The sequence below is a fragment of the Equus przewalskii genome, chromosome 4, assembly GCF_037783145.1.
Source record: "Equus przewalskii isolate Varuska chromosome 4, EquPr2, whole genome shotgun sequence".
NCBI classification, from domain to species: Eukaryota; Metazoa; Chordata; class Mammalia; order Perissodactyla; family Equidae; genus Equus; species Equus przewalskii.
Window position 1 is genome coordinate 27,394,767 of NC_091834.1, and position 23,769 is coordinate 27,418,535.

General features: G+C 32.9%; 1 protein-coding gene across 13 annotated transcripts in view; it reads right to left on the reverse strand.

The window, feature by feature from the left end:
* Positions 1 to 23,769, reverse strand: part of PCLO (piccolo presynaptic cytomatrix protein) — a 386,610-nt gene that overhangs the window by 112,206 nt on the left and 250,635 nt on the right. For 5 of the 13 annotated variants that reach the window (XR_011539448.1, XR_011539447.1, XR_011539446.1 and 2 more), the window contains 2 exons: positions 15,981 to 16,106; positions 5,450 to 5,538 (listed from right to left, as the gene is read on the reverse strand). The exons of 3 other annotated variants lie outside the window; for them this stretch is intronic. Coding sequence is in view for 3 of the 10 variants with exons in the window: in XM_070617309.1 (XP_070473410.1) it covers positions 15,981 to 16,106 (126 nt within the window). In the remaining 7 variants the exon portion in view is untranslated. The remainder of the gene's footprint in view (positions 1 to 5,449; positions 5,539 to 15,980; positions 16,107 to 23,769) is intronic. 5 more of the 13 variants (XR_011539444.1, XR_011539450.1, XM_070617309.1 and 2 more) reach the window with 1 other exon arrangement.

The following is a 23,769-nucleotide window of genomic DNA, read 5'->3' on the forward strand; positions in this document are numbered from 1 at the left end:
GTAAACATGATTACAACCATAACAAAATAATGGCAATATATTCTAGACGAATTACAAAGGATTTTCATGTCTGTATCGTCTGATTATAAGAAGTCTTTTTGATTAAAAGGAATAAAATTAGACCCATTTTGCTGTGTTAATACTACCAATACATGACTTTTTTTTTTTTTTTTACAAAAGTATTTTGCCCGCTTTTTCTCTTTATCTTTTTATCTTTACACCAATCCAGTAAAATAGGCAGGGTAAGCTTAACTATCCCTAATTTCACAGATGTGAAACCTCAGCTTTAGAAATCATATTTAGTAGTAGTGCAAAAGGCCAGGTCTCCTGATTCCTCATGTAAGTTCAGGAATATTGTCCTCCTAATGGCTTCTTTTCTGTTTAAGATACATAGAATATCTAATTATAAAGTTTTGGCTATGTTTATGGCTAATATCTTAGATTTAAGTGTATAACCAATATAAATGAATGCATTTAATTATGAGAAAACTAACCACATCAAGTCCACAAACATTTAGTGAGTGAGTGTCAAAGAGAGGACTAGATTCTAGGTCACTAATATCAACCACTTATGATTTCTGACATGATTTCTTCTACTAAGGTGTAGGAACCTCATGAACACCCGCTCACAGAAGGTAACCATGATTGCGGCTCCAAGATTAGAGGCCCCCAGTGGGGCTGGTGGGTGGGGCGCTGAGAAATGGGAGTGGGATAGATGAGCATGAGTTTGAAAGGATTGGCGTACGTTATGAAAGGCCTCGTAGGTCGCATTGAACTTAGGCTTAATTCATTTGATAATATAAGACATGAGGGGAAAAGTTTACAACAACCAAATTATCATTTTAATAAAATTCTGTGGTTTGAAGAGGGTGTATGCCTTTCTTCCCTTATGTTGCTCCCACTTTCAGCAGATTAGTGTCAGCTTCTTTCAGGTTTTCTCTGTAATTTGTACATATTTTTATTGTTACACTCAACACACTTTATTTTAAATTATTCATTTGTGTAATTGGCTCCACTTATGTCCTGTGAATTTCTATATCCATATATACATATGTTTGCCGAATGAATGAACAAATGAAGGCAGAGACAGACTGGAAGCCAGAACACTGGTTAAGAAGACAGGAATTCCAAACAGCAACTGATTATACATTTTTACATTTAATGTTATTTTCAGAAAATACCGTCATGCTGAAAAAATGGGATTGGCGAGAATGTTATTCAAATCAATAATATTTAAATCTACTTTTTCAAAATCCATTAATGCAAACTATCTAAGCACTATAAAATAGTGAGAGAGATTTTATTCATATTTCCTCCCCAAATACTTAAGGTGATACTGACAGAGACATAATTTTCACATACAAAGAAATATTACAGAGTGACTTTCCATCATAAACATTCATAACTGTGGCTTTTGGTCATCTTTTGTCTTACTGAGATGCAAACTGCAAATGATAATAAAAAATATTTGAGCTGCCACCTGTAGAACCATACAAATATACATGTAAGTTTTATGATTTCTATTAAAATATATCTTTATTATATCAATTGGAAACAAGATTTAAGGCTTGGATGTTAAATACTCAGTAGGTTTCTTATGTTATGTAGGGATTTAACCAGTTAAAAAATGGTTGAGTGACTTTTGGCTTACTAAATTTGAATGCTATATACAGGAACAAACAACATATTGAGGTCATTTCCATTGAGCTGAAATTTACCATACATGTTGTATTATTTATATATACATGATATAGTCATTTATCACCATGTCCCCTGTTCCCGCTTTGGTCTGAATGCCACATCTTATGCCTGGGTTATTTCTATAGCTTCCTAACTGCTCTCCTTCTTTCTACCCTTTACTCCTTCAAACTATTCTAGTTACAACGGTCAGAGTGATTCTATATAAATGTCAGTCAGCTTGTGTCAGCCCAGTAGCTTCTCATCTTACATTAGTAGAAGCTCTTAGAAATTACCTGAAAGTTACCTGGAATTCTTTAGGATGGGAGGAGGCATATGTGTAAGCTCCAATGGTTCTAATGCATGTAGAATCAACCAATATATTCTACATTTCTATATTTCTCTCACTGAAACTAAAAGAAAACATACATCATCCCCCAAAAATTCATTAAAGAGAAGGATTTTCTTTCCTTAAAGGTATCTTTCTTCTAGTTCTTCAGATTTATTTTATATTTTAGTCATTCAGACCCTGAGCAAACTTTTCCTCCACAATGAATATCTTCTATTCACTGTCCATCTAGGCTGTAGGCATTTTGAAAGCAAGGTAGAATCATATCATTCTAGGATATATCTTTACAGAGTAGTTACTGAATAAATGTTTTTATCCATTTGCATTCTTCATTATTTCCAGTATTCCTAATATTCTCACCTCTACTCCTTCACAACAATCTTCTCTCTGAATTCCCTGTTTATCACCTCCATCTGCCTTTTCTGTATATTACTCCTACACACCAATAAGTTCTTATAATTCTGCATTAAGTACCTCAGTGTCCTTCTCCAATAAGAAACATCATCTCCCATGTTTGTAGCAGCATTATTTACAATAGCCAAGACATGGAAACATTCTAAGCGTCCATCGATGGATGAATGGATAAACAAGATTTGGTATATATATATATATGCAATGAAATATTATTCAGCCATAGAAATTGAGGAAATCCTACCATTTGCAACAACATGGATGGACCTTGAAGGCATTATGCTGAGTGAAGTAAGTCAACAGAAAGACAAATACTATATGATCTCACTTATATGTGGAACCTCCCGATCCCCAAACCACCAAAAACAAGCCCCATCAAACTCATAGAAAAAGAGATCAGATTTGTGGTTATCAGAGGTGAGGGTGGTGGGAGGGGGAGTTAGAGAAAGGTAGTCAAAAGGTACAAACTTCCAGTTATAAGATAAATAAGTACCGGGGATTCAATGTACAACATGATGACTATAGCTAACACTGCCGTACGATATATAGGAAAGTTGTTAAGAAGGTAAATCCTAGGAGATCTCATCACAAGGAGAAATTGTTTTTCTTTTCTTTTTATTGTATCTATATGAGATGATGGATGTTAATTAAATCTATTGTAGTAATCATTTGACAATATATATCAACCTAACTATCATGCTGTACACCTTAAACTTATACAATGATGTATTTCAATTATTTCTCAATGAAACTGGAAAAAAACCCCCACAATAACTCATGCAGGGATGAATTCAAGTTTTATGAGAGCTGAAGCTTCCACAATTTTAAGAAAAAATATAAAATTATGAAGAAAAAATTAGATACAAGTGAATATCTGTTAAAAGGACAAAAGAAAGCACAACAATTACAATGTTAAAAACCTGACAAATGCCATGTATATCACATATTTCTTAGAACTTCCTGTAAGCCTTGCAAGGAGCCTGTACAAGTGACAGAGAAGACCTGAGACTCGTTTCATTAGTGTTACGATTTATCCATTCTGATCTCATTTCTTCTTTCATACTATGTAATTAGTCTCACATTATTAATTCTAGTGCATAAATTTCCATTTTATGTAACATACCTAGCTTCCTATGGCTCCCATACTACTGTCTTATACCCCTCTTCCAAATCTTTGACTATGTTTCTTCTCAAGGTTGAATCTCTCCCTTATACCTTTGGAGAGGTAAAGTGTCTCATACATAAGCGTTATAGAAGGGTCTTGTAGAGGATCCTTTATGTTTAATGCTGAAGACCCAGTGAGTTTCTGTGATTTGACTAAAGTCACACACAAAATGAACTGATGAGAAAGATTGGTCCAGACACTCAGAGTCAGGCATCTGACACCAATGTCACAATTCTGTTCACTAACAAGGTGTGTTTTCAGTGACTAACAGACCATGAAGGTTACATAACAGATATTCATTGTATGTATGTCCATAGATTTTAATCAGAGCATGAAGTTTACTGATTAACATACTGTTGATAAGAAGAAAAATTTAGAAGCCTTAAAAAGATTAACCAAAACTATGATTTTATAGTTTGGAGGTGATAGATTTACATGGGAAATGGTTTAATCACTTAAGGCATTATAATTTTTTAAAATTTATTCAGGCCATATATTTAAAATGATATACCATTATAGCAGATACCTCTAGCAGTTAAATGTCCCCCTAAAAGAAGACTGAACTTTATAAGATTATTTGTTATCTATGAAAATAATTTCATCTATCCTTAACAAAATAGCTTCTCTAGCTAGTCTAGTGCTTTATAGTTAACAAAGTACGCAAAATACATCAGCTCCTTACATACTCATTGTTAACCCTGTGAGATAGGTCTTAAAACTTAATTGCACAGAGGAGATAAAAAGAGACTCGGAGAACGTAAGTAACTTGCCTAAAGTCATGAAGATGGCGTTAATTCAGAGTCTTCTGACTTCAAGTTTTGTGCTTTTTCCATTAGGAATATTCCATGTCCCTGCACCTCTGAGCTCAGAACTGACCATAGCCAACTGTCAGTTATTAAAGCATGTACAGATATAAGGGACACAGAATTCAAGCTTAATATAGCAAATAATCTTCTTGCCATCAAAGATCTCCAAAGTGAAAGTAAGCACACTCTTTTCATCATTTATGTGAAACAGTATGCCAAATGCTATGGTATATGGTTCTTATATATTATTTATAAGTCTCATAATTTTGCAAAGACTATTATTAGCCCAATTTCCCAACTGGGAACACCAAGGTAGTAAAAGTTAAACAATTTATCCTGGCAGTAAGTACAAAAGCTGAATTTAAATCCTTATCTGACTTTTAGAACATTCTCTCTACATATCGAAGATGCTAAAGCATTGGCTTGTTGAAGATTTGGTATGGATATTCAAGAGAAAGCTCAGCATCCTTGCTTCCAAAATAACCACACCAAGTTAACACACACACACAAAGTATGGCCTGTTCTGTGGCATATTAAGTAGACAAATCCAGAAATTTAAGTACAGAAAGAATTGTTTATCAAGAAGCAATAGCACCTAAGCATACATAAATATTTCAAGGTATGCCATCCCTGTGGATAAAAGAAATCAAATTAGGATTTGGAGTATTATGCATACAAAAAATGTGTAAAACAGTGCTATTATTAAGTTTTCTTAATGTCCCTCTCAAGAAATGTCTACTCAAACATAATTTTCCTCTGATAAATTTAAAAATAAATAAGAGAAATATCTTTCTTTGCCCTGGTAATATGGCTAATCATTACTATCCTGACAAGGTAAGTATGATATCACTGCATCCGAAAAATAATACCACCTACCAGTCTAGGTACCCAAAATTTATATTTTTCTTTCCAGAAGATAGTTTCCTAAATATTTATTAGAAAATCTTTGCATCAACGTAAAATACGATCTTGTGTCACATGTACTGGACACACCAGCTTGTGGGAATTTTGAGAAATCTCATGCTAATGACCAATTCGTACCTGGTAATCCCCCTGGAACAAGAACAAGGAAGCTCACTCATCTGTGTGGTGTGTTTCTTGATCGCCAACCTTGATCACTGCCATGCCATCTGTAACATATGCCAAAAAAGCATAAGCAGAAATAGAGACTTTCTTGCCTAGGAATATTCTCCCTTAAGTTACACAGGAGTGTGTCTTCTAATAATACTACTGGAATAAGTTCTTCTGCTATAGACTTCTCCATGAAAGGGAATTAGAGAGGCCAACTTCTAAAATCAAAACCACCACTCCAAAAACAGCTAACCTCACTTTCACTCCAACCGCTGATTCTCTGCCATAAATCCAACAGTGTCTTCTTGCCAGAAACCCTGTCAATTCATCTTTAAGACGAGCTAGCTAGCTGGACCATATCACCTACATTGAAACAACTAGAAACTAAGAATTTACAAATATCCATGAATTAGAATTTATGATACCGGCACATTTCCTCACAGAACAACATACGGACAAACAAAGACGAGCTCATTTCTTTACAGGCCTAATAGCCTGAGAGAAGCTAACTTTCCATATAGCTCTAAGTCCACAAGAAAAAACTGGATATCACCAGTTTTAACTTTTTGCTCTCCTAGTCTATGTTCCCACTGATTCATTAAGGTCCTTGAAGCTACATTCAGATCTTAACATTATACTCTTAGCTCCAAACAGTTTTCCAAAAATTTTCCAAACAAATTTGATTTAATTATCAATAATAGTAATATAGAAACAAATTATCTTCAAAATGTTTTATTAAATTAACTTACAGTTGGACAACCTATCAATACAAAGAAACAAATAATTGTGTTTGGTTCATTGGCTAAAAGATGTTTAGTTCTTATGGATTCATTGTTCCATTAGGAAAATTGTTGAAATTTTAAAAGTATCATGCCAGTAATATATCTTACAATTATGATGTTATGATATACAATACCAGGAAAAAAAATTTGGAGATTAAGTTCAAGAAATCCAGTGACTAAATAAAGCTTAGTATCAACGATATGCATATTAAGGATTAGATTTGCCTATTATATTCTCTGAACAAAATTTTATTTATGTTTTCTACTCTGCCTTTTTCTGGAGATATAATATTGTTATAAGTTGATATAAAAGGACACAAAGTTGTTAACACACTTAACGATTTCTATGTGTCAATTTTTTAATGCACTGACTTACTTCATTGCATCGATTCAGAATACAATAATTAAATCTCTAAGTAGAACAAAAGTCCAGCATTGTGGACCCATTCAAGACAAATAAACATGACCCAATATAAAAAGATCTATTTTTTTCCAAATTAACCTATACCTTCAATATAATCACTATCAAATTTCAACAGAGATTTTCCTAAAAACTGACAATCTGATTCTAGAATGTACATGCAAGATCAAAGGTCAAGAATTGTCCCAAGAGGATTTTGAAGAACAGCAATATGATAGATTCATCTACCATATGTCAGGACTTAATATAAAGATATCATAATTAAAACAGTGTGACATTGATGTAAGGATAGACTAATAGATCAGTAAGCTAGATCAGTAAGCTAGAACAAAGAACTCATAAAAGACCCACACACATCCAAAAAATCAATATATGACAGATGGGGCATTGTAGATCAGTGGGAGTAATGACACATTGTTCAACGAATGGTGAACAGGCAACTGACAGTCCATATGGAGAAGGAAAAAACTAAAATTTCTATTCAGACCACAAATAGATTAAAAATAACTTAGTTTAATGTCTGCAAGGACATTGTATGAGGAGTAAAATTTTACAATTTTTGAAAAGAAAATAAAGACTAACATTTTTAAGACTTCAGGGCAAAAAGAATTTCCCAAACAATATAGAACATTTATAAAGATTAATACAAACAAAATGATAAATTAGAATATATTAAAATTTTAACTTCTGTTAAAAAAAGACAGAAACTAAAAGTACAAGCCACATATGGGTAGAAGGTATTTATAGTCTATATACTTGGGAAAGGATTATATCCACAATATATAAAGATTCCCTAAAATTCAATTTAAAATATACAAACAATCCAATTAAAGAACGAGCAAAAGAATAGGTAAATCCCAGATGAGAAAAACCCAAGATCTAACAAGATTAATAAAATATGACCATACTCAATACTACTGAAGGGACAATAAAGGAAAATCACAATGGGATGCCATTCCACATTATATTTGAAAAAGAAGATGTAGAGAGAGGAACAAGGATGTAGAGAAACAAGAACACAAATTTCCCACTAATAAAGGTAAAAATAGCATAACATTTTAGGGAGTAATTTGGAAAAAACCCACACAATATTCTCCCACATTATTTAAAAAGATAATTGTTATAACACAGAAATTTAACTTGTAAAAGAAACTCTTGCATATGTGTACAAGGAAACTACTTCAAAAAATTTAATTATAGCATTGTTTGAAAGAGAAAAAAAAATCCTCATAAATAATCTAAATAACCAGAGAACTAAACATTAGTTAAATTGTAGTAGAGACATAGAAAAGTGGAATTCTGTCCCTTGGTGAAAATAAATGAACTGGAACTACGTGTACCACTTTGGATGAATCTCATTAACTTTATATGACTAAAAAAATAGCAAAAATACATGTACAGTAAAATATCATTTCTAAAAAATTTTGTAAACAAGAAAAATGTGTCCTTATATAGTTTATGAATACATTAATAAAACTGTGAAGAAAACCGAGTGAAAGAGTAGCCTCAAATTAAGTTTGGTAGTTTACTCTGGGGCAGTAAGAGAGGTTTGGGAGAGCGAAGGTGACTCCAGGAGGCTTTAATTGATTTATAAGTACTTATTTCTCCTAAAGATATAAAACAAATATGGCAAAATGTTAAGACTTAAAACAGTATGGTGGGTACATGGCTGTTTGCCATAGTATTTTCTATAGCTTTTTGTGCACTAGAACATTTGTAACGAAAATTATAGTCAGTGACTGATTAAGTGTTCAATTATATACATTGAACCACAAACGCTAAGAAGCTCCCTCTGACCCACTCCCATCAGAGAAGGCAGAACCAAAGGTTTGGGATGTTGAGCTGGGCATCTCACTAGATAAGGAAATGAAACGAGTGAATAAGCTATATGACTCTATATGAGAAGGCAATTTTCCTGGTTGGGGAGGGGGCTCAGACTAAGGAAAATCATGTCCGCTTTTACTGAAGTAGTAAACATCAAAACTTGACTTTCTGTGGTTATCACATAATGGAGAGATTCAACCACTGAGTTGTTTCTGTAAAAATTTACAAGATTGAGAGCAAAACACACTCACCATTTAAGTGCAAATAAATCAGAAACACATGTCAGGCAGTGAACACTTCCACATAGTACTTGTTGTTTTGAGTTGAGATTTTCAAAAACTCATGTTTTGTGCCCTTCACCTTCTCTCAACTGCAGAGCAAACAATGTTTGGGGAGATTCTGGGCTAGAGAAGAAATCTTCTCACACCCAGCCACTGCACAGTGAATTTTCCAGATTGGAGAGGTTTTTCTACATCATTAATAATCCAAGCTCCCACTCACACTCCAGAGATCTGAATTCAAATTCAAAGCAAAGAAAAATTAAGAAAAAAAAACCTAGAATAAATTTATGAGCTGTTCAGCTGAAAGTTGTAAGAACATGTGCCCAGAGGATACAGTTTCTATCTTACACATGTTTTTCTGAAAAGATCGTCAAAAATTATATTACCAAATATCGATGCTGTCTTAAATGTACATAGTTCTTTACAAATGGTAGAATGTGACTACCTGTATCATTTTATTTGCTTCACACAACCCTGAGAGGAGTGACATCTTCATAAGTATCCAACCGTTGTAATGGAAAATAAATTCCTCAACACGCATTTCCATATATATTGCTTTAAACCTTGTTTTATTAGGCCCTGACCTGGGCACTGAGTATGTAGAAAAAAAAGAATTCAGTGTTATGGGACACAATAGAAATATGCACAATACGGGCTGGCCTGGTGGAGCAGTGGTTAATTGTGTACGTTCCGCTTCGGCAGCCCAGGGTTTGCTGGTTCGGATGCCAGGTGGGGACGTGGTACGGCTCATCAAGCCACGCTGTGGTAGGCGTCCCGCATATAAAGTAGAGGAAGATGGGCACGGATGTTAGCTGAGCGCCAGTCTTCCTCGGCAAAAAGAGGAGGATTGGTAGATGTTAGCTCAGGGCTGAGCTTCCTCAAAAAAAAAAAAAAAAGAAAAAGAAATATGCACAATAGATAAAAGCACAAAAGGATGGAACCCAGAGAACTGACCCTGGTCGTTATCAGACAAAAAACAAAACAAAACAAAGTCTGTGCTTGTCAAGAGACATTGATAATTGTATTACGGACTCTCCAAATTTAGAGATGGTTGGAACTCTGCTCTGAGAAGAATATATAAAGAGGTATTTTTAAAGAAAGTTTTATTTTTGAAGCATGTCATGAATTCAAAACTTCCGAAAATTGTGATGACATTGAGTAGGTTTCAATAGGCAAAAAAGTCTAGGGAAAAGAAAGTTTATTACCGAGGAAGCATCTAATTTTTTGAGGCCATTACTTAAGGTGTTGATCATGCTGAACTTGGTATAGATAATGTAAAATAAATAAGGTTTATAATCATTTGTCTAAGAATAAAAGTTTAAAATGGATGTGGCAAGTTTTAAACATACATTCAAAGTCCATATATTCAAATTTTCTTTCAGATGCTCAAATCATTTCAAAGAGAAGTAACAACATCAAAGGCCGAAATGAGAGAAAATATCATATAACATTTAAAACCCCAATATTGATGAGCATTTCACAGCCCCAACACTGTTGGTCTACATTTGTTAAAAATTTTAATCCTAAAGCAAACAGCAAGAAATTGCACTTTAGAAACCTAGGCTTGTAGTTTAATTCCCTAGATCTTTTGTCTTCATTTTTCAGTAGAACAAAGACTGATTTTGTGCATTAAAATGAAGAATCATAGGTAGCGAAAGATCATTCTTTGTGCATTATTTGCTTAAGAATGTTGATTAATGTTCCTGGGAAATGCATTTTAAGATTTTGGAAGATTAGGATCCTTCAAGTACCTGATTGCCTGGGTTCTTTCAGAAAATCATCATAGATTGTTACAAAACCAAAAGATTGGTTCAGGAAATTTTGATTAATGGAACACTAACTGCATTTTTTATTTTAGGGGATGGCACAAGCTAATACTAGGAGTGTTTTAAAACTAATTTCTTGAGTATAGCTTAATGATTTTGCAATAACAATTATTGCTAATACTCAGCGTTTTGAAACACAAAATTCTCCTACATTATTTAACAGGATAGACAACCTCATTCAGAAAGATTTTTCAAAACAAGGTTGAATAAAAATCATTTTTCAAACAAATAACCAGTACAACGACTCAGAAAGTACATTGGGGATTTTTTTCCCTCTCCATTTAATGTTAGTTACATAAGTGAGTACCTTCAGAATAGCACTTGGCTTAGGCATGAGAAAATCTACGTGATTGGTCAGTATGTTTTAATTGCATAAATCCAGAAAATAAAAAGCTAGAGAAAATTTGAAAATACTCTTACTCTCCCAAAAGTCAACACAATTGAAATCTATGCAATTGACTGCTGCAGGAGTGTTAATATGTCAGACCATGAGGAATCCGAAAAGTCTATTGTTAAGAGAAATGACCAAAATTAGAAAAAACAGTAGACTCAAACTGTTTCTCAACATAGCTTTCATAGTTTGGAGTGGAAAAAAATACAGTCTAAGAATTCTATAGCCAACCAATTGTCATTCATGTTTTAAATCAACTGGAAGAAAGTTTTGAATCAGAAAGGCTGAGTCTATATACTCTTGTATTCAGAAATGCAGAAAGATATACCTGGAAGAGATCAAATCAATTCCTAAGTATACATGGAATTCATTCTACAGATGAATATGTTCAATTACATAAACACAAAGATATTTTATCTATCTATTTATCTATAATTTTCCCTTATGAAAGAATTAACTTCAAACTATAGAGAATTAGCCATCTTTATTGCCTTCAATAAATGAAATTTCAAAAATACTATAGTCATGAAAACATTTTAAAACTTAAAAGTCCATATAACTCCAATGGTATACAATTAGTATTTTTATAGTGATGCCTCACATCAGGCTGAGGGCTCTATGGATACTACATATGAATGAAACACATAATTATAGACAAAACAAAGCAATATACATGTGTGTGTGTGTATCTCTCTCTCTCTCCAGAAAATGTGCTGGTCTAAACAGGTGAGTGCTTGTCAACACTCATTTGGACTGATGGCCTTCTTGTGAGTTCATCTTTGAACATAAGAGGAATGAACTTTTATCATTCTAGCCTGGTGGCACAGAACATAGGTATAGCCTTACGGATGAGAGGAAAGTAAGTGATTTATCATATGTTGAAGTAACTCCTAAAACTACTTAATGTTTCAAAAATACTATCTAAATATTGACAGTCAACACAGCATCATGAATCTAATAGAAATACTACCAAGTGTTTTATTAAAGATCTATATTGTAAGAGTAAATAAAGCAAATCTGGAAATCATAAATAAATTATCAGTGTGGGTTATACAAGAACTGGATCCAACCAGAGGATCTATGGTCATAGGAAGGCTTAGCTTGGTATCTTGGCAAATCTTGAGAGAATTAATAAATAAGATAATTAATAAAAATAACATCTTACATCATATGCACATGGTTTTTAATGATTTCCCACTTAAACTGATGAGATAAACTGTAAAACTAGCTCCAGAAGAGATGAGGACTTTAGTGGCAGTCTTTGAGCCTGTAAAATCACACATGTAATTGTAGGCTCATTTCAAGTTTTCTCTCTTGAATTAGTTTGTATTATATCTAATTTTTATTTAAACTTCTGAGCTTAAAAATGGCCACATAGGCTACTAAGTGCAGAGAGTATCACTTCATCACAGCATGCTTCATTGAAATTATCTTTCAAATCATCCTGATCTGTAGCATTTGCTGACACAATGAAGAGTACGAAATTTTATCTTTAAATTATTCAAGTATCTTTGCCAAACTATATCTGGTATAGTTATTCTTGTAATTTTTAAAAATTTTAAAATAAAAATAGCATATTTGTTTCCTTCTGGAGTATGCTACATGAAAGTGATCATATAACTCCCATCCTTAAAAATGGTCTCAATTCCTGTATCTTAACTTGACTGCAACAACAAAAGAGTAGCATTGGGCATGATAGGATTATCATCATAGAAACTTCATACAGACCTAGTGTTTTGCTCAGAATTGTTATATCTTTTTTCTATATATGTATACATAGTTGCATATTTTAGTTGTGTGTCCTCCTAGTTGTGGCATGTGGGATGCTGCCTCAGCCTGGCCTGATGAGTGGTGCCATGTCCCCACCCAGGATCTGAACTGGTGAAACCATGGGCCGCCGAAGCAGAGCGTGCGAACTTAACCACTCGGCCATGGGGCTGGCCCCTCAGAATTGTTATATCTTGATTTATACAGTCTCTACCTTCATTTAGGTGTCTGGCTAGTTCTCCTAACCTTTTGTGTTTTGTGAATGCCATTAAAATATCTTTAATAATATGCTTTCAGTTATATATTTGGTAATGTCCTGTTAACCTGGCATTCTGAAAATCCAACAAGCAAATAAAAAACAAAAAAGTCCTGATTAATCTCATTTGTCTATTTCCATGTTGTAAATACCACCACCATGGCCAATTCAAGCCATCAATGTGATGTCACTAAATGCAAAGATATGCACAGCATATTTTAGTGAGATGGAGTAAGATGGCTCGAGCAAAACAGTGTGATGAATAAACATTACCTCAAGTTTGTGTTTGTTCTAATGGTCTATCAAAACATCCAGGGACTTTTTTGGTAAGTTCCAATACATTTAACTTAAGAAAATAACAGTGAATCATTTGAACATAATCAAAATTTTTAAGTAACAGGCAACATTTCATTAAACTATGAAATGATAGAAAAATACTTTCCAAACAAGTATTTTATTTAGAGTAAAATAAAAAACATAGATCAATCCCAATCAGAATCCCAATGACATTATTCATGGAAATAGAACAAAAAATCCTAAAATTTATATGGAACAACAAAAGACCTCAAATAGCCAAAGCAATCTTGAGAAAAAAGAACAAAGCTGGAGGTATCACATTCCCTGATTTCAAAATATACTACAAAGCTAAAGTAATCAAAACAGCATGGTACTGGCACAAAAACAGACACACAGATCAATGGAACAGAATTGAGAGCCCCAGAAATAAAGTCACACATCTATGGACAGTTACTCTTCAACAAAGGAGCCAAAAACACACAAAGGAGAAAGAAAAATCTCTTCAACAAATAGCTTTGGGAAAACTGGGCAGCCACATGCAAAAGAATAAACGTAGACCGTTTTCCTGCACCACACAAAAATTAACTCAAAATGGATTAAAGCCTTGAATGTAAGACCTGAAACCATAAATTCCTAGAAGAAAATATAGGCAGTACACTCTTTGATGTTGGTCTTAGCAGCATCTTTTCAAACACCATGTCTACTAAGGCAAGAGAAACAAAAGAAAAAAATGATAAAAAAGATTAAAAAGCTTCTGAAAGGTAACGGAAACCATGAACAAAATGAAAAGACAACCCACCAACTGGGAGAAAATAGTTGCAAATCAACTATCTGACAAGGGGTTAATATCCAAAATATATAAAGAACTCATATAACTAAACAATAAAAAAAAACAACCCTATCAAAAAATGGACAGAAGATATGAACAGACATTTTTCCAAAGAAGATATACAGATGGCTAACAGACACATGAAAAGATGTTCAACATCACTAATTATTAGGGAAATGCAAATCAAAAGTACAATGAGATCTCACCTTCCACTGGTCAGAATGGCTATAATTCCCAAGACAAAAAGTAACAAATGTTGGAGAGGATGTGGGGAAAGGGAACCCTTATCCACTGCTGGTGGGAATGCAAAGTGGTGCAGCCACTATGGAGAATAATATGAAATTTCACAAAAAATTAAAAATAGAAATACCATATGATCCAGCTGTCCCACTACTGGGTATTTATCCAAAGAACTTGAAATCAATAACACAAAGAGATTAATGCACTCCTATGTTCACTGAAGCATTCCTCACAATAGCCAAGATGTGAAAGCAACCCAAGTGCCCATCAACTGATGAATGGATAAAGAAGCTGTGGTATATATATACAATGGAATACTACTCAGCCATAAAGAAAGACAAAACCACCCCATTTGCAACAACATGGATGGACCTGGAGGATATTATGTTAAGCAAAATAAGCCAGACAGAGAAAGAAAAACACCACATGATTTCTCTCATATGTGGAAGATAAACAAATACATGGACAAAAAGAACAGATTAGTGGGTACCAGAGGGGCAGGGAGTTGGGCAAAAGGGATAAAGGGGCACATATGTATGGTGATTGATAAAAATTAGACTGTTGGTGGTGAGAAAGATGTAGTCCATACAGAAACTGATAATAATGTAGACATGAAATTACACAATGTTACAAACCACTATGACCTCAATAAAATAATAATAATAAAATACATTTTACGTCTTTGGAATAAAACAAAGAGATAGATTGAAGTTACTTTATGTTAAAAAATGTTCATTGTAAAGACCACTGAAAGCTTACAAACTATATCTATATTAGAGTTTGGAAAAAGTGAATGACCACATCATCTAGTTAGTAAGTGAAAATTATCATTATGTATTTTGAAAATCAAGCTGTAACATTTTACTGAAAGAAACTGGTAAAAATATATATTGTATGGCCCATTAAACACATCTGTAAAGTTCATTATTTTAAAATGCTTATGATGTAATGAGATGGATAGTATCTAAAAGTAGACTATATCTAGGAGTTGGTACTTTTTGCTGAAAATGGCCAGAAAGTACATATTTTAGTTTTGTAGACCATTTAGTCTCTGTCAAAGGCAGTTTCTGCTATTGTAGTGGGAAAACACCCATGTACAATATGTCAGTTAATGATCATGGCTGTATCCTCATAAAACATTGTTTATAGAAAGAGGCAGCAGGTAAATCTGGCCCGTGGGTCACCTGTAGTTTGTTGACCTGACATTAGATTGTACTGAATCATCTGATCTTTTTAGGGCTCTGATTTCAACATAATTTTCCTCAGTATTTCTGAAACATTAATCCTGATACCCAAAGTGTTTTTTAATAATAGTGCCCTAGTCAGTAAAAATCTTGACTAATTAGTGTTTCTTAAACAAGTTATTTCCATAGCAAACCAACTGCCAAAAGGACAATGCAATTGAAAATAAAATGAATATAGTTGTGGACATATTTTCTTTTATATTACCCTATCAAAATGTCATAATTAACCATAATGAGAAATATTTACCTAGACAGTAAAGGAAAAGAAAATTTGAATATGAAATAAAAATGTATTTAATATGAATACATTCATTTTAATTTACTTTGAAATCCTTAATCTTACCTTCCATAAGTTTCCCTGTATGTTCTGCACTTCCCCCAGGAAGAATCTTGGCAATATAGGCTCCAATTTCTCCACTATGTCCAGGAATTTCTTTACCACCCACAATTCTAATTCCTAATCCATTACCTGTATTGAAAAATTAGTAAGTTATTAGTAATAATTTAAAAGGCCAACAGTTGTCACAAACTATAAAGGGCACAAAAAGTGGGCTCTAGTATGCAGAAGCTTACTAGAACATGAATATTGGAGCTGGCACCAATAACAAAAGGACATTGTTCGGATTTCAATAATAGTTGATATATGAAATAGGACTTTCTGAGATCTTGGTGGGATCTAAATGAATCACTTGACATTAACAAGTAATCTTTTCAATCACCAAGATATGATAGAAATATCTTTGCCCATTTTTGACCAGATATTTTGTAAAAATTTTGCATGAAGATGATCCTAACATAAGAGACTCCAGAGCATAGAATTCACTTATGAAATTAAGGAACATTTCTTATTGTATCCTTCATTTAAAGGCAGTCAATTGAGATGACTCAATCCAAACATACAAATAAATCAACTGAAAAAGTGAAAACATGACTGTATCTTATAAATTATTATTCACTTTTTAACTTTAGTTCATCAATTAATATTGATCGTGCATTAACATGGCACTTACTACAAGGCACAATAAAATTATTTTTGACTGATAAACAAGTTAGCAAACTATTCCTTATTCTGAAGAACATATTTTCTTTCTGTAAGTAGCCACATAGAAAAAAGATGGGGAATAATTATTATGAGAAATCTAATTTTGATAGAAATGAATTGTTGATATTTTAAGTTTATGGTTTCTTATCAGCTAAAAACTAGCAAGTATATACAGCACCAGAAATGTTTTTGTTACAAATGTTAAGGATATTTTAAAATGAAAGTATTAAAAGAAAGCAGAATTCTTCTCCTTTAATGAAAACACTTTTAATTATCTCTTTAAATTGAAATTCTTTCAACTCAGTGATTGAAGTACCATTTTCAACACTTTCAAAATCTCCAAATTTTAAAAGCCAGTTGTCTTCCAAATTCTCTTCTCTTCCCACTTTACTCTTCAAAAACAATCCCTGTAGTCAGCATCAACATAGTTCAAACATTCAACAAGCAGTAACACTGAATCATGGAACTCTTCTCTCATTTATCCAGTAGGGATATATTTTGGTAGGACATTGTTTATTTTTATTCCAGGTGATATGATATTTCCAAATATCATATGAATTCTTCATATATCAATTTTCTCCCTTTTTTTCTTTCACCTTCCCTCCCTCCCTTCCATCCTTCCTTGTTTTTCTCTCTTTTCTCTCTCTCCTTCCCTACTACCTGCCCCCATCTCTGTTTTTTTTTTTTTTTTTTTTACCAGGGTAATTGTTCTGAAGATTTAGCTTCAAAACAAAAACAAAAACGAAACAAATTAACTGTATGTTTCTAAGTTCCCTGCTGTTGTGAAGGAATCAGAGTTAAATAAGATACCAGCTGTCTGGCCCCACTCGTGGAGCTTTTCTGTCAAAGTTTCTTGATCCAGTGTCAATGTTTTTAGTAGATACTAATTTATGATACATATTGAATACAACTGGACGAATGCAGAACACCATCTAGTAAGTGACCTAATCTCAACTAAGTCTGGGTAGAAACAGTAGAGTTCTTAGCCATTAGCCTTTATGGATTCACTAGGACTGATTCTACAGTAAGACATTAGATAGAGACGAATAAAGGGTAGCAGATTAAAAAAAGCTATTAGCCACTCTTCATTCAATAGTTTAGCCTGTTATTTTGAGCATACTAAGGACACTTCAGAAATTATTAAACAAGGATTTTAAAACAGCTGGCCATAATTAAGGCTTATTCCATGGAATTTACCCATAAAAAATAAAAATAGATTCTTACAGACTTGGTTTCATTTTTCACGATTGAATCACTCACAAGCTGTACAATCCATCACTTATTAAAGATTTCATAAAAATCCATACAGATATTGAATTTGTAATGTGGTTGGTATATCCATAACAATTTTAAGACATGGTCAGTCTGAGATTCCAAAAGATGATTTATGAGGTTTCCGTAGTGTAAAGGCATATACTCAAGATGATGCCTTATATCAAAATTTATCACAATTTTTCTAGAATATAGCAGAGCAGAGTATAGTAGGTTATAGTAGAGTGCTCAGGGCATTAGTTTTACTTGTTTCTTTTTAAGCTTAAACATTAGAAAATAAAGGTAGCCTATGAAAATGTAGTACTGAAATTACTATATAATGTATGGTGTAGCCAAATGCTTAGAATCTACAAATAGATTTAGAATTGTTATACTTTGTAAAGGTAGAGCTAAAAGAATAGTTGTAGAACTTCAAAATCTATTAATTAGCATAAGAGACTACTTTTTAAAATTTATAGTTTCATTCTGCAAATGACAATGTCTTGAGGGTTAAGTAGTTGGATCCTTTAATGTCATTTGATTTTTAGTGACTAAGCACATTCTAAAAGCCTGTAGTAAAGGCTCAGTGATAGGAACTACAATTATTCCATCTTAATAAAGTAGCATGACACAATAATTATTTAATGTTGTAAAATATAGTCTCACTCTAGTAAATTCAAGTACTCAAAAAATTTTCTAAATATACTTTATAAGCCTCACTGTCTTCAGTAAAATGGGAATAATAGACAGTCATGACAATACTATGAGAAATGAGATTTTATACATACAGAAGCCACTTCAGATACATAGTAAATTTTCAAAAATTACTGTTCCTCTTGTTGATGTTGCTGTGGTTGCTGCTATTGTTTTTCATGTATACAATAAATTAGCATAGAAATATTTAAAAATTGTGAAGAATAGCATGGTAAAAAGTAAAAATACTCAGGAATATAACATTTTTTGTTTATTTTACAGTAGTTACTTGTATCCTATTTTGGATGTCATGAATGTAAATTTAATTTATACAGTTTCAAGAGTTTAAATCTGGACATTTTGATTTAATATTTCTAAGCTGCACTCTGATATTTTATGTATTAAATCCAGATAAAATGAATGAAAATGCTTCCATAAAATTAAAACACCACAGCTCAAATCTAAAAAGCGGAATGTCAGTAAAAGATTTGGCAAACTCAAAAAGCAACATTAACTTTTAACTGAAATGCTTAGATCTAAATGGTCCTTGATAAGAGATATTTATATTATCACTGTTTTTCAACTTTTCAAAAACTTTTATCGACAGAAATTTCTTTTGCCTCTCTGCTTCTATTCCATCTAGAAACGTTGGGGAACTGCTTCGTCAGTTAGATGCCAGGGAAATACTTTGGTCTTGCTCTTGAGTTCACAGTACGGTAGAGTAGAGAGGCGGATAACTACTATAGAGAACATAGGAGCTTTAGTAAAAGAGATCATCAAAAGTTATAGTAATTTCACAACATATAAAGCATAGATGTGGTTAAGGAAGTCTTACAGGGAAATCTATATTTCAGAAATTCTTTAACGTATATAGGGAATATTTATAAAAAATGAAGTTCAATGATAAAAGTAACAACATCATAAAGAAAAAGTATTTCGTTAATAACCTCAGGATTATGACTTAAATGTATCACTCTTTTCAAGTCTCTATGTACCCTATAATTATATGACAAATATATTTTATGTAGTCACTTTTAAAGTTCCTATACAATAGGGCAACATAGAAGTCTCCCAAACTCACCTCCTCTCGTGGACATACCAAATCTACAGATACACATGGAGCAGTTCCCTCTGAATGAAATCCAGAAACTAGCTGAGCAACACCTACACATTGGGTGAACAAGAAACTATCACATCAAAACAGGTCTTGGCATACCCTCAACTATTAGGAGCCACGAAGAACAAAGAAGGCAGCTTGGACAATCATAAAGGTTTGAGCGACAACCAAGAGCTTAGGCCCAGCTGAATAATGTTCATCTCCTCCATGACACCACTCCATCAAGACTGGGAGAGGTGGCTGTTTTATCTAAGGTGCGGAAACCAACACAGAGAGTCAAGGAAAATGAAAGAAAGAGAAATATGTTCCAAACAAAAGAACAAGATTGAACCTCCAAAACAGACCTTAATGAAATGGAGGGTCTGTATTTAAAAGGTATTTACCTGATAAAAAGTTCAAAATAATGATCATAAAGATGATTACTGAGGTCAGGAGAATGATGGATGAATAAAGTGAAAATTTCAACAAACAGATAGAAAATATAAGAAAGTAACAAACAGAAATCACAAAGTTGAAGACTACAATAACTGAACTGAAAAATTCACAGAGGAGTTCAGTAGCAGACTAGAGAAGCCAAAGAAAGGATTAGTGAACTCGAAGATAGAGCAATAGAATTCATCCTGCAGAGGAACAAAAAGAAAAAAGAACGAAAGAGTGATGATACCTTAAGGGACTTATGGGATACTATCAAAAGGAAAAAGAATTGGAGAAAATATTTGCAAATCATATATCTGACAAGGGGTTAATATCAAAATATATACTCATATATATAGAACTCATATAACACAACAGCAAAAAAAAAAAACAAAAAATGAAATAAAAAAGGCAGAGGAACTGAACAGACATTTTTCCAAAGAAGACATATAAATGGCCAACAGGTACATGAGAAGGTGCTCCAAATCGCTAATCATTAGGGAAAGGTAAATCAAAACCACAACGAAATATCATGACACATCTGTTAGAATGGCTATTATCAAAAAGACAAGAGATAAGTGTTGGCAAGGATGTGTAGAAAAGGGAATACTTGCCCACTGTTAGTAGGACTGTAAATTGGTGCAGCCACTATGGAAAACAGTAGGGAGTTTCTTCAAAAAAGTCAAAACAGAACTACTAAATGATCCAGCAATCCCACTTCTGGGTGTATATCCAAAGGAAATGAAAACAGGATATCAAACAGATATCTGCATTCCCATGTTCACAGCAGCATTACTCACAAAAGCCAAGATATGGAAATAACCTAAGTGTCCATTGATGGACAAATGGATAAAGAAGATGTGAGATATATACATAGATATATATCTATATATCTATACAAAGGAATATTATTCAGCCATGAGAAAGATGGAAATCCTGCCATTTGAGACAATGTACATGGACCTTGAGGGCATTATGCTAAGTGAAATAAGCCAGAGAAAGACAAATACTGCATTGTATCACTTATATGTAGGGAAAAAAAGTCAAATTCATAGAAAGAGAGAGTAGAAAAGTGGTTGCCAGGGGCTGTGGGTCAGGGATATAGGCAGAGCTTGGTAAAAGGGTACAAACTTTCAGCTATAAGATGGAAAAGGTCTGAGGATCTAATATAAAACATGGTGACTATAGTTGCTTATACTGTATTGTATAACTGAAATTTGCTAAGAGAGTAGAACTTAAATGTTCTCACCAAAGGAAAAGAAAAAGATAAAATATATGAGGTGATGGATGTATTAATTAACCAGATAGGAGCAATCCTTTCACAATGTACACATACATAAAATCACCACAATGTATACTTTAAATATCTTACAATTTTATAAGTCCATTATACTTCAATAAAGCTGAAAAAAATAAAATAAAATAAGCTGTGCATAAAATAAACACGAGCATACTAAGAAAAAATCTTTACATTTGCTTTTAAATTTTCAGTTTAAATCTACTTTAATTTTTTTTTCCTTTTTCTCTCCAAAGCCCCCCAGTACGTAGTTGTATAATCTTCGTTGTGGGTCCTAAATCTACTTTAATTTTATATGTTTATTAACATGTTACATTAAAAGCTCTGGTATTTTAAATTATTACAAAGAATTTTCTTATTTTCATCATTAAAATAATATATGAAATTATTATGATCTTATAATTAGAGCATTAAGGAAAAATTTAAAATACTTGTTGCATTTTGACACTATCATATGCTACATCTAAGCATCAAGGAAAAGCAAAATTTGCATCAGTGAACATACTACCTTATGAATAGTAAGTTAAATCAACAGAGTTTATTATTCATAATAGAGTTATTACAGAATGAAGGTATATTGAACAATTTATACATGTTATTGGTTGGGCTGAAGAAGAAGAAAGATTATCTATACAAATATTAATGCTAATGAAACATTAAGGATAATAGAAAAGTCCCTGAAGAATAGTTCAATTAAATCTATTGTTATTATTTACACATTAATTATACTCCTGAGGAAAGGCTGTGAAAGTTTATTTTTATACTCTTTCACGTATTAATTTCTATGTTATAAATTATCCATGTAAATATTTAGGAAAATAAGCCAAATTATGTTAAAAATCCATAGTTATTTCCCCTTTGTACTAATTAAATGCTACATTAATTCATTAATACTTGAACATGAAGACCTAAAGAATATTTCAATATTTATCCTTTATCTTTCTAAATTTTTCCTCAGTATAAGAAAAACATCCCTACAAACACAAAAAAGTATTAATTTCCTCAATAAAATCCATAGCAATCCATACTTGACTGTTTCTAGCAACATCAAAATGGTAACACCACATTCTTGCCAAATCTAATGCAACTCTAAGCCTGAGCATGCAAATTACAAATTCAGCTATTCCCATTAGATTTTTCTAATCCAGTCAATTGCTTATAACATCTTTTTCCTAGTTTTAAATATGTATCCTTTACATACATGAAGGATTCAAAGAGAATATTTTATCTCACATTTCCATGAACAAAACCATAAAACTCCTAGAAGAAAATCATAGGCAGTAATCTCCTTGGCACTGGTCTTGGTGATGATTTTTTGATTTGATGCCAAAAGCAAAGGCAAGAAAAGCAAAAATAAGCAAGTGAGACTACATAAAACTAAAAAGCTTCTGTACACCAAAAGAAACAATCAATAAAATGAAAAAGCAACCTACAGAATGGGAGAAAATATTTGTAAATCATATATCTGACAAAGGATTAATATCCAAAAGATATAAAGAACTCATACAACTCAATAGCACAAAAACAAGCAATCTGACTAAAACTGGGCAGAGGATCTGAACAGACATTTTTCTGAAGACATACAGATTGTCACTAAGTACATGAAAAGGTGCTCAACACCACTAATCACCCGGGAATGCAAATATAAACCACAAAAAGATATCACCTCACACCTGTTAGCATGGCTATTATCAAAAAGACAAGAACTAACAAGTGTTGGTGAGGATGTTGAGAAAAGCAAACCCTTATGCACTGTTGGTCAGAATGTAAATTGGTGCAGCCACTATGGAAAACAATATGGAGGTCCACATAAAATTAAAAATAGAGTTACCATGTGATCCAGCAATTTCACTTCTGGGTTTTTATCTGAGGAAAATGAAAACACAAACTTGAAAAATATATGCATGTCCATTGCAGCATTATTTACGATAGCCAAGATATAGAAGCAACCCAAGTGTCCATCAATGGATAAATGGATAAAGAAAATGTGTTATGTATACACAATGCAATGTTGTTCAGCCATAAAATAGAAGAAAATCTTGCCATTTGCAACAACATGGATGGACCTTGAGAGCTTTATGCTGAGTGAAATAAGTCAGACAGAGAAAGACTGTCTGATCTCACTTATATGTGGAATCTTAAAAAAAAAAAAAAAAGCAAAAACCCAGAAGAATAAAAAAACAAAAAAATGAGCTCATGGATACGGAAAACAGATGGGTGGTTGCCAGATGTGGCAGGGTGTGTGGTAGGTGAATGGGTGAAAGGGGTTAAAAACTTCCAGCTATGAAATAAGTAAGGAATGGGAGATGTAATGTACA